At 40.2% G+C, this 12,846-nt stretch overlaps 1 protein-coding gene across 2 annotated transcripts in view; it reads left to right on the forward strand.

Moving 5' to 3' along the window:
* Positions 1-11,891, forward strand: part of LOC144782129 (transmembrane protein 115-like) — a 35,728-nt gene extending 23,837 nt beyond the window's left edge. For both annotated transcript variants that reach the window (XM_078661306.1, XM_078661305.1), the window contains exon 3: positions 9,687-11,891. In XM_078661306.1, coding sequence (XP_078517432.1) covers positions 9,687-9,876 — 190 coding nt within the window. In that variant the 3' untranslated portion in view covers positions 9,877-11,891. The remainder of the gene's footprint in view (positions 1-9,686) is intronic.
* Positions 11,892-12,846: the final 955 nt, after the last annotated feature.

Here is a 12,846-nt window from a genome sequence, read left to right on the forward strand (position 1 = left end):
GGAACTGATGGAGTTTAAAGCTAAATCTAAATATCAATCGCCAGTGTCCCATAAAATCTTGGATGCATTTGAGAAATCAGTACGAAATGATTTGGAGAAGTTACGTTTCAAAAGATCCAAAACCAAGAATTTGACGGAATTTGAAAGGAATACATTGAAAAAACTTCAAACTAATGAGAGCATCCATATCCAAAAAGCAGACAAGGGAGGAGCTATAATCGTTATGGATAAGGATTTCTATGTAAATAAGGTCAATGAGCATGTGTCCGATGAGCTCACATACTTGGAACTGGAAGAAGATCCCACTAAGGAGCTGGAAGATACTTTGCAACTCATTTTGGAAAGAGCATTTGAGCTAGGGCATATTTCAAACGCCACGAAACAATTCTTGACGGTACAATATCCAAGGCGGCCCCGCCTTTATATGTTGCCCAAAATCCACAAGGATAAACTGAATCCGCCAATGAGACCCATTGTGACAGGTTGTGGAACACTTTTTGAACCGTTGGGGCAATATATTGATACTTTTTTGCAGCAATTTGTTCAAAACTGGCCATCTTACATCAAAGATACCAACCATTTTTTACAGAAACTGAAGAATATTTCCATCTCTCATGATTTAGTGTTATGCACGATTGATGTTAAATCACTTTATACTTCTATACCACACGACGCAGGACTTGAAGCCGTAGAATGGGCTTTGTTGGAATTAGAGAATATCAGAGCAGAGAAGACATTCGTACTAGAACTGTTGCATTTCTGCCTATACCACAGTTATTTTCAGTGGGACTCCAAGTTCTACTTACAACAAAATGGGACAAGTATGGGTTTTGCGGGGGCTCCCGCATACGCGAACACGTATATGGCAAAATTTGAAGCTGATTTTATCTATTCTGATGAAGAATGGCGAGAAAACAGTCTAGTGTATCAACGATTCATCGATGATATCTTCGTACTTTGGTCTGGAAGTAGAGAGAAATTGGAACAGAAAATACTGACTCTTAACACTCATGTGGATCAGATCAAGTTCACACACAGTATTAGTGATCATGAAATTGCATTTTTAGATGTGCTAGTATCAGTTAAAGAAGGAAGGCTACAGACTGAAGTATTTCGCAAAGAAACAGATGTCAATAATTCTCTCTTATTCCAGAGTTTTCATCCACAGAATCTAAAAGTGAATTTGCCACTGTCGCAATATATGAGAATTAAACGCATTTGCTCAGAACCAGATACGTTGGGAAAACATCTGACCTTACAAGAACAGAAATATGTTCAGAGAGGTTACCCTGAGGTTGTACTCAATAAAGCCAAAGAGAAGATTGAAGTATTCAATAGAGATAATCTCTTAGAGCAAAAACCAAAAAAAACCTTGGAGAGACAAGTTTTTGTATCTAAATATTCAACAAGTTCAGTGAAAATCAAGAATATTATTACAAGGCACTGGGAACTTTTACAGCATGAACCAGATTTTGGTGGTATTTTTGCACACAAACCAATGTTTGCTTATAAGAGATCTAAAAATTTGAAGGAATTGTTGAAAACTCCATCAATCAAGAGAAGACAGGTCTACAAAGGGATGAAACGATGCTCAAATTGTGTGCATTGTCATAATGCAATTATTGGCACCACCTTAAATCATCCTCAAACTGGAAAAACTATAGAGCTGCATCATGACAGTGACTGTAATTCCAAAAACGTGATCTACTATATCAAATGCCCGTGCGGCAAAGTATATATTGGAAAAACAGAAAGGAAAATAAAAACCAGAATTTCCGAACATAAAAGCACAATCAGGAATGCCAATGTTAAGAGTAATCTAGCCAGACATTGGTTAGAAAACCGGCATAACATTTCCCAACTAAAGTTTTCAGTTCTGGAGAGAACGGAAAACTATGAAGGAGGTGATCTCACCAGATCACTCCTTCAGAGAGAAATATTTTGGATTAGGTTCCTAGGAACACAAGAACCTAAAGGGCTTAATGAAAAAATTGATTACACTTGTTTTCTGTAAATGAATATGTGATTGTACTTCGGCTGAGATGCTAGTGAGTGTTTTGATAGGCATCTCTTTTCATCTGTGACCATTTGTGTAAATGAACGGTACTAAATACTGATGTGATTTTGTTATATTTGGTCCAGCCTGGCTGAGATATATTGTTCGTTCATGTTTTTTTCTTTCACGTTTTTTTCCTTTTTCGTTTTTTCACATATCTTCGTTTATTTTAATCCAGCACTTTGTACAGGGTTGCAATAGGATGTGTTACTTCTTTAACCGTTTTAAAATGGCGGCCCGTTAGTTTGCGGTTAGTCCTTCAACTCTGTCGTTAAACAGGAGACAGAATAAGGTGTGGTAGGCCGTTTTCGCTTTTTAGTGTTACGTTGGGTAGGAGCTTGGTAAGTAGAATGTTCCAAACATGGTGGTCGATTGTGGTAAGTCCATCATCTCTGTTGTTAAACAGGAAGTCAGAGCTAGGTGTGTTAGACCGTCTTCGCTGTTTAGCGTCACGTTAGTTAGGAGGTTTGGCTATTTAAAAACGCAGCGGGAATATTGGCGGTACAGACTGTTTTTTGGAGAGGAGCGGAGTTTTATGGCGGTACGAGTACGACAAATGAGGTAGGCAGCCTTGGCAATGTGCGCCTGTATTGCAGAGGGATAACTTTGGAGGAGAGAGGTTTGAGAACGGTTTTGTATGTTTATTTACAGAAAGAATCCGGTAGTGTTATAAAAGCTGAAACGCGGTAGTGCACAGAACAAAAGACTTGAGGTAAGATTTCTATTGAGTAGGTTGATAGTTTCATATCCTTTGGTCAGAACAGGCCACTCATTAAATTCTTTGTTTACAGGCAGGGCGAACTGTGTTCACGATTGATGTGAGTACGAGTTATTTTTAGGTTGGTTTAGGTTTTCACAGTGGTGCGGTGGCGGCTTAACTGTGTTTAAGGTACACTTCAGTATCCGTTCTATCATGTTGCCTGACAACATTGTTGAAATTTTAAATGCATGTTGTTGTCTTTGCATTACAATGCCTAAAATCTTTGAATCTTGAATGTCTAGAGTTTATTCATGTTTAAAAATGGTTCTCATTTACAGGCCCCTGAGGAAGAGTCCCAAGGGACTCGAAATGCATCGGGCTATTACAAGGGATACTACAACTGTTTACTACCAAGCAAGATTATGTAGCTCATTTGTGAATTGCCATTGATTGTGAATATTACAGTGAATTGATACAAATTATTACTTTTGATGACTTTTGAAAATTAAAAAGTTAATACTGATATGGTTGTGTTGAGATTTACATGTTAATTTCTTGTATAAAGTTTATGAACATAGAAAGTTTGTGTAAATAATGAAGGAAGAATCTGGTCGGATCTATTGACCAGGTAGCAACAGTGCGCAAAGGTTTGAGTGGTTTCACCACTCTATATAGGTTGCTTAATGCCAGAAACCAGCCTACTAGATAGGAGAAACTCATAATCTGGCATGCGGTCTGACCACAGCTTTGGTGGTGCGCCGGCTGGGCTGACCAAGCTCCACCGCTGAAGTCGTAATCAGACCCTTGGTGTTATTGCGTATTGACGTGTTCTTGAACCATAGGTACTTCCAGTTCACATTTCTTCCAGTACACACACATTTTCAGACAGACCTGCTCTCCCCATGAGCACAGGAAAGAAATACACCATATATGGCATAATGCCAAAATTTGAAAGCAAGAAAGAGGGACGTTTAAAAAAAAATTATTTGGCTTGCTTTGAATTGGTGGCAGTTTTATAGAGACAACTAAAATAAAGCTGTATTTTGTTAAAAAAATTCCTGAGACAGGAGTATTGGCACGTATGACATGGGTAGAAATGGAAGTGCATGCAAATATTCAAGCGCAGAAACACTTTGGTAATGGGGCCTAAATGTTTAGGGGTGCTATCTAGTACTTTAAGTTGGATAAAGAAAAAGTTTGAGAAAGTTCTCTAATAAAGGCATGGGCAAAGAAGTGTAACTAGGAATATTTTATTAGAGACTCCACCTTAGTGATATGAAACACTTGTATATGATTATAATACCTTCATCAGCTTCATCCATATTATTTTCAGGGAGAAAAAGGGAAGTACTCGCGAGGGCGGACTTACATCCCCCACACACAAAAAAAAAGTAACATAGTGGGAAACCCCGGCCAGCAGGCAATAGGTCAAGGGAGCCGCAGGTCGAAAAAGTTTGGGAACCAGTGACTTGCCATGTACTTGGCTTCTTACTTAATTTATGTTTCTCAATTAAACTCTCATCGATACTTTGTTTCTCCTGGTGAAAGCAAAAGCTGCTGTGCAAGGCTGCAGGTAACAGCTACAACCCAGTTATGCAAGAGCATTAAGTGCACAGAGCTGCTAAGCAATTTCTTAGGTGTACAGATGAGAGTCCAAGACAGGATTGAGGCGACAGTAACAATCTCCCCTTCCTTCTCTAGCCCAGGGCCAAAGGCAAGAGAGGAAGGTAATTGGAAACAGCAGTCGGAACCTGCAAGATAACACACTCCTGGGGCACACTTTTACAACCCAAGCGATTATGTCCTATTTTATGGCACTTTTTGCTACCTGAATTACCTTTGTACATGGTTGAGTTTCTGCTTTTGTGTGTCAGCCTGTGTGTAATTCCTATCCCTCTTCCTCAATTGTACATACATCAGCTTATGTGTCATCCTGTTTGTTGATGTGTATATGCACAAAGGTACGTACTATCTGCTACTCGTTTAACATGCTTGAATATGTGAGTTCACCTCTAGAATGAAGTATGCAGAGATTGAGCGATTTCTGTCAGAAATGCATTCAATAGTGATTTGTGTTGAGTAGAATAATTGTTTAGTTTTGGTGTACATAAAATAGAGCTATGCAGTTTCTCAGGTAAATTAAAATTCACTTTTGTCAAAAATAGCTCTTTTTATACATTGTTACATTCCGGATACAGCTGATTTCAAAGCAAGCATTCTATTTGCAGCAGACAAGGTTACTAAACAAAATATCTACTCCAGACTAATGAAAGGCAGAGTCAACTGTGTCGATTTGAAATAGTACCATGTACCGTGCTGTGCACTTGGAGCATCTTCACTAGGCTAGCAACCTGATGTGCTAGCCCCAGTATGCAAAATAATTAAGTGGTTGGGCGAAGAAGAGTTGGCTTAGGCCATGGAAGAAGAGATTGATTGCAAAAGAATGATACGTCATGCGCGTTGGCCATTTTTCAATAGTCTTGAAAGGACAAAAAAGAAAGAGCAAAGGGAGTTGCGAGGATGATGAGTAATCTGTTGGAGGATCTGATCCTCATTAAAGGGAGCATTGTCTAAACTAAGCATTTATTTTCTTTTAGAGATAATGATTTTGAAAGAATGCCCTCTTCCAAAACTGTCTAGAGTAACTGACGAATTGGCCAGGGGACTTTCAGTCACCCACAGAGGCAGCAGATTTATTGTCAAAAGATTTGAAATCTCTCCAAGCAGCTCCGCCCTTGTTGTGAAACATAGAAACATAGGAAAAGGTCGGGGCGGTTGGTAGTCCAAATTCAGTCACTTCCCCCATGTGCGTGGAGATTAAGGCACTGCCACGTTATGCTGTGCTTGGGCTCATGGAGGTGTTTTACTTTATATGTGTACTGGGCCCAGTGGATGAATGTGAGAGTTTCTCGAACAGTCACTGAGAATACTTAGTACATTTTAGGGCAGGAACGACGAGTCTGTTCTGGATTATCATTGGGAGTGTAGACGATACAGGTCAGTGATAGTTAATAGTGAAATGTAATACCATGAAGCTGTAAAGTTTCGGATATTGCTGTTGTTGCTTTTCACAATTGAATGCTTTATAAATTTCCTTTTCAAAATGGGCCAAGAAAGGACTGGATTGGCCTTTCAAGTTTGACAATAGCACTTCTTGTCTGCGTTCGTGTGAGTACTCTAGACTGGCATAGTATTCTTTTTCCCTGTGCTTCGTCCTGATATTCGGTACACTTATTTGTATTTTATCTGTATATCCATGTCTAAGCTGTCAATGTATTTGTGGTTTTGTACCTGTTTATGTTATCTGTGAGTTTACTTTTGTGTATTCTTGCCTAGATACATTTTGTGTATTCTTGCCTAGATACATTTTGTATGTGCCCATAAGTCAGTCTGCATTGTTCCCTGGTGCACATTTGTAATAAAGCCAGTACTTGCTAGTTTTAGGGTGGAGTAACACTCTAGTGCGAGTAAGTAAAAACTTTTCAATGTGTGATTGCTATTCATTCTTTAGATCGAAGAAAGCAAGCCTTGGAAACGTTAGTTCCCACATCTGATGTTCTGTTGGTGACCTTTAGAGCTAATTGCTCTCCAAGGGACAGAATATTGAAGATCAAAGTGAAGTGTTGCTGGCAATTCCATAGTTGTGCCTGGCAAAAACAAATCAGTAGCTTGGCATAGAAAGGAGTGGTGTAGCGTAGAATAAACTAACCTAGAGAAATGCAGTCAAAGGCCTAGGTCAGAGCCTCTGTTCAAGTTCTACGGGGTCCTTGATCTGAAGACAAGCCACTCTTGTGGGTTTTGTCAATATTTTACAGAGGCAAACACGAGGAGATGAGGGACGGAGCGCTGAAACATCTCATACACTCACCCCCAGTCACAGATCTGGGTTGAATCCATCAATGTTCTTTAGCTCACTTCGCCACCCCAGTACAGAGGCACTGCATCGGTGAACACTGTGTTTTGGGCAAAGTAGAACGCAGTAGAAATAATATTTTTCTATAATGCAGCAGCTGTCTTTGTTTTGAAGGCACGCAGACTCAATCACCCTTTACAGTATGCCTAGGCAAAGTACCTATTTGCTGTCATATATGAGCTGATATGTTTACATTGTTTGGCAGGGGTGTGGGAGGGGAAGAAGCAACATGTAAGGGAAGCTGGTGGGAGGGAATAGAAGTTACATGGATGGGGATATGGGAGACAGACGAAACGCACAAGTCCCCCCTAACCCCCCCCCAAACAAAACAACAAATTAGCTCCAAAAACTGGAGCATTGTAAGGACACAAGTACTTAGTCAATGTTCCAGGGGAGGGCCAATCACAAAAAGACGACATGATGCAGACATGCCAAGACAAACAGGATGAAGAAAATGTGAGCAACTCTGACACTAACAAATGGTAAGCTATAGAAAATGTCTCGCAGAGACGGCACATGTGCTGTCTAGGCGACACCTAATGACCGAATAAGTGAGACAGGCAAACTGTTATATGGAGTTTCACGAATGCTTGGTCCCTGGCTGTTTTTCAGGTTGACATAAAATGTATTTAAATGCAATACTTCTGAATGGAAATTGACGGGGTGGGCACTTTTTGTTCTTAATACATCTAACTTTCTTGTACCTACATTACTCAAATCAAATGAAAATATAGTTGAAAGAATGTGCCAGTAATGGAAACATTTCAGACGTTAATGCTAATAAGACATGTATGAACGACTGAGCAGTGAAGTAGAGGAGTAAGATCTAATAGCCACAAAATAAAAACACCAGGCCTAAAAAGTGACAGCCCTAGAAAGGATGTCTATCTTAGAACAAATAATTCCAAAAGCATATGTAAACAGCAAAGCTCCACAACTTTCTTTTCTGGGACCGTTAAACAGCAAAGTTGTGTTCTAAACGTATCCTCCTAATTTATCTTGAAAAGGGACAGGCCAGCATGAAATACAGTTAGTAAAAAAATGCTGCAGTGGCCTTAATCTACGCAGGATAGAACTTAAAAAGCACGTGTTCCCTGCAAAAGGCTTTGAATTACATGTATTCCTTATTTGTTACATGTTCATGTCCTGGTGTCTAAAGACGTTGTGGCTCATAGGAACATGACTGAACAGTTGTGGTCAGTGAGGTTTCTAAAACTTGGATATAACCTCCCGATTGTTAAAACTAAAATTAATGAGCAGACAGGCTACTACACGCAATGAAATATGGCTGGAGATCTCCCCTCATTAACTAAGGGGTATGTTTTCTGTCTCTGTAATAGGATATGTTAAGTACCTAAGCCAGCCAAATGTGCATGCGGTGCCCTCGTTTAAGATTCACAGGTCGATAACAATTGTCTGCCCAAAGCTACACAGTGTGGCATCTGGTTCTGCACAAACCTTCCTCAACCCGACAATGCTGTAAGCTGAACAATTTTGGTATGTAAATAGTTACGTTTCAGAGCCCTCCCAATCCCTAGCTTTAGAACTCCTCAACCCGAACAAAGTTCATCTGTGCAAAGTTTAGTCCTGACCACTCATGCCTTTCGAGAAGAGATATCCTGGCGCCACCTTGTATTTGCATGCCAGGCACCTCGCTGCACATAATCTGACTCATTAAGCCATACCTGGCCAAACCACATAGTTAAGCCCTAATTTGGCTGCTTGCTTATTTCCTATGTTTTGTCAGGCTTGTTGTACCAGTTCTTTAAAGACAGTCTTGTGACTAGTATGGCTTGGGAGGATTGCCGAGCTATCAAAAGTGCCTGAGGGTTTTTCTTGGCAAAGATCATATTTGCACCATGAGGCTCTGTAAGTGATTGCTTTAGGTGCAAGTTTGCATAAAGTGAATAGAAAGCAATACATACAGTGGATTGGCTGGCGTCGCATCGAACGAGTGCAGTAAGCTCCTCCTGTGACCTGAAAACCTAAAACAGTTGATTTGTAGATTCATGGTCTAAAGATGCGTGTGGCCTTAGTTGCACCATCGGCTGCATAAACCTGTAAAAACCTAAGGAGCTTGCTTTTTAGCCTCCGTGACATGTATTTGCAGTTTGACCTGAGTGAAACCTAATGGCGAATTCTATGTCTTGAGCCTCGTTTCCTGAACGAGGCAAGCCCAGGGCGAAACCTTCTATTTTTAACTAGACCCTGCAGAATTTTGTTTACGTGATTTACTTTAACCCCTTCCATGCTGCCGTCGGCCATTGGCCGACGGCAGCGCTACCTCGCTGTTGCTGCCGTCGGCCAATGGCCGACGCGGCCCTGCCCGTTTTTTAAAACAGCTGCACTGCCGCGAAATCGCGGAAGCAGCCAACGGGTTAAAAGTGGTTTATAAGCTCTGTGTGCATGGAGACATGAAGTGAAGTTGTCTCAAAATATTAATTTCTTGGCGAACATCGGCTAGGGTGTATATAGCTTCTGGGTCAAACCTCAGCTGTTCGAAAACATGTACAGCTTCCACCTCCTGCTTATTGCAGATTTCTGTTCAGCAACTCCTCTCATTACTAGTTTAATTCTCTATATGTTGAAAATCATTTGTAATCTGGATTAAACACAAGGCATTTTCTGTTCTTTGGTCATTACTGATGGTCTTGCCCATATTCTTCTTGAGATGTTAGCCAAAGTGCTTCATGTTTTTCACATGCTACTTATATAAACCAGTGCTGTATTTGTGTAAGAACTGTTTTCCTTGTATAAACATGTTCTTTGGAGGTTAACTCTGCTAATTTAAGATGTAAACCATTGAGTGTGGACTTCCTGCGCGATCCCAAGAATCTGGATGCATGACATGGTCGGCTTTAGTAAACCTTGTCTAAAAGGACATTTTGGGTTCAACCATAATACTAGAAAATTTAGTTGATAGTGTCTATTAGCTACTGTAGACCAGGAATTTGCAATTTTTTTTCATTAAAAACTTTCTATAGATTGTAACTGTGCCTCGTCTTTCTGTTCTCTAGGCAGCTGGCCCTGAAGGCATTGAATGAGCGGTTGCAACGCGTTGATGACCAATCCTCATGGCCTAACATGGAAGAGGAGGAGGATGAAGGCGCCAGCAGCAAACCCAACAGCCCGCTGCTACCAGAGAAGGCTATGGGCAGCCAGGAGTCCAGCTTGATCTCCTTTCATGATGCTCCTTCTCAGCTATAGCTTACCCAGTGCCTCCCGATCCCTCCCTGAACTTTCATTCTCTTTCCCAACGTCGGGGAGCTGTTGCTGGAAGACCTATGAATCACTCACTTGTTCTGTACTTCAATAAAGAAAGGAAAAGGCCCTCTTTCTGCACTGTTTCTGCAAACTCGTCTGTTGCCCTGCCAAATTTTTATGCAACTGCCCCCGCTTGCATATCTGCCATTGGGAGTGTAACACGTGGCAAAAAATGCACATGGGGTGCGTTATTCTTCTATCGTAGTTGAGTTTAAAATGCAGTCCAGTTTATTCAGTTGCCACTGAGATGTGCTCTCCTTTCTGCCTACCTTTCTCTTTTGTGTGCAGATGCGACAAACCTATTCTATGGTGGTTCTCAACCACTCACGACTCCAGACCTTTCTTGGGAAAAAGTTACTGTTCATTCACGCCATTAACTTCTTATTCTACGCTGTTGACCACCCGTGAATTCCTTCTTCATTTTTCTTTCTTTTTTTATGACTTCAGGCACAGACTTCCTCTCATCGTACTTTCATTCTATGCGTTTATTACAGTGACTGTGAACAACCTTCCGTGATAGTTGTTTCTGCACTGTCTGTCTTGTGGGGGCGACTGTGACTGTTTTGTATGTAGGTATTGCATTCATGTCTGTTTTCTACTTTTGTACTTCTGTTCTTAACAGATGACTGTTTTGTCTGCCACTGTGTGGCTGGGCGTTACTGCGCTTGATTGTCAATGCTCTTTGATTTTCTCTGACTGGCTGCCGGGTGTTATTCAGTATGCGTGTGCCTGCTCTGTGGGTCATGCTGGTTGACTGTCCTGAGATTTAGTTGATCAGATTGGCTGCTCTGTAGTCTGTCCTGGGTCAGATAGTTGTTACTTCTGAATGAGTTCCTCTAATTTGTTGGTGTGTCAATGTGCTGTGAATTACTGCTTGGCAACTGCTATGTAAAATACTCTGATCTGTGACATACTGTTAGTGAGGTGATCGAGGTCGTATGGCTTAGGAATCTCTTGGTAACTTAAGTTTGATTTCAGATAGTGGAATCTGTACGAGAGGTTTTGACGGGACCATATGCAGCAATTATTTTCTGTTTTTTGAGATTGGTATTTTTGCTTTTTTGGCCATTAACATTCTGTCAGTGGGTAAGATACACTGTTCCCAAGGATGGCAAAAGGCGTGTCTGGACCAGGACAGTTGAACACTTGTTTGTTCTTTTTTTTATTTTTATTATTTAGTAAAACAAAAATCGTGTTTATACAGCCGCCAAATGTTGAAGAAAGTGCAAATCGCTTGGCATGGCCCAACCTGATGGTATAGATGCATTCTCTCATGATGCATAATGATTAATCATAATCTTATTCCTTCAATCTATGCTGATAACATTCTTATTAGCCATGCAACTGAAGGGTAAGTGGTTTGTATTTACAGAATCCTAACATTTTTATTTTTTTTGTCCATAATATATGTAACCTATTATGTATTTTGTTTACGTTACATGTAAAACAGTTCTAGGCATCCCGTTGGTTAGAATCTGTAATTCAAATGAATTCTGAAACTCGTCTGAATTACTGATTTTAGAACAACTGCTCTTTGCTCGTTAACATGCAGTATGTCTGATCACCACTTGAACAGTATTGTGGTAGCTGCAAGTGTGCGTGTGCAAAAGGTATTGTATCCCTGGTAACTGGAATGCACCTAGCATTCCAAGAGGGTGTCATGTTGTATTTGAAAACCAAATGAAACATGCTTTCGGCAACTTTAAAAGGACTTGTTCAACAGAAGATGGGTCTTGTTAGATCCAGTGTGCGATTCGAAACACTATTTGATTTTAAAAAGTTGTAATCTAATTACTTTTTTCTCCCCATCTGTTATGACTACAATCCCACCTTCCACACATATCTTTAATATAATGGGGGAAATTGGATAAAGTGACCCAAGAGGGGTTATGTTGTACTTATTTACTGATTATGAATAATGTTATTAATTAAATTATTTTCCACAGAACACCAAAAAAGTATACAGATTTATTGAACCAAGGCAATAAGTGTGTTCTGACTCCAAAAGCCGTTTATTTATTTTCAGGCTCCCAGAATGCATTAAGGGAATCTTCTGCAAGTTACAAATGTCTGGTATTTTGGTACTCGAGATGGCATCACAGAGAGAACCTCTGCTGCGGAGTAATTCATGAGTTCACAATGACAAAATTCAATGAGGAAAGAAGAGATGGTTTGCAATTGAAAATTGTATTTTGGCTCATGTATTTAGATCCGTTTTTATCAAGTTCTGAATCTATGAAACTTTAGAATTACCACGGTTTTGAAATTTGCCAGTTAGCTGACGAAAGCCTTGTTTTAACACTAGGGAAATGCACCCGTTTAGCCAAAATCTTTGGTGTGGTCGTGATCTTTAATGAGAAGCATATAGATTATTCCTCATTAATTTTAACTGTACATGGATTAAATTCTGATGAAGGTGTTAAATGAAAATGTAAGTTGCTCTCTTTCGTAACTACTTTTACGGTTCGAGGGTGAGTTACGGCCATCTGGCAATCTGAAGTGCCCTTTTCTCCTAAGGCTTCACCGTCCTAATAATGTTGAGCTTAAGAGAGCGCATGCCTAGTCATGAACCGATCCAGTAGTACCAGAAAAAACACTTTTGATATGTTCTCTGTCTCCTATGATAATATTTTTTTTCCTTTTTTGATACCAGAACTGAAAAATGCTTGCCGCAAGAGTACTCGGGGCATAAGAACAAGGACAAATCTAGAAATAAGTAGTCTAGACTAGAGCAATTTACCAAGTAAGAATTGGGCGAGCTGGCTGGCCTTGTAAGACATTCATATTTGTGTTGGCACATCGTCAAATTCCAACTTCAAAGTCCCTGTTATTCACCCTTGCTGTGGCGTGGTGTGTGTTGGCCTACTATTGCTATTGTCACTCTCCAACATGAAGAAACGTCTTCTGAAACAG

This window comes from Lissotriton helveticus, chromosome 9 (genome assembly GCF_964261635.1).
Source record: "Lissotriton helveticus chromosome 9, aLisHel1.1, whole genome shotgun sequence".
Classification (NCBI taxonomy): domain Eukaryota; kingdom Metazoa; phylum Chordata; class Amphibia; order Caudata; family Salamandridae; genus Lissotriton; species Lissotriton helveticus.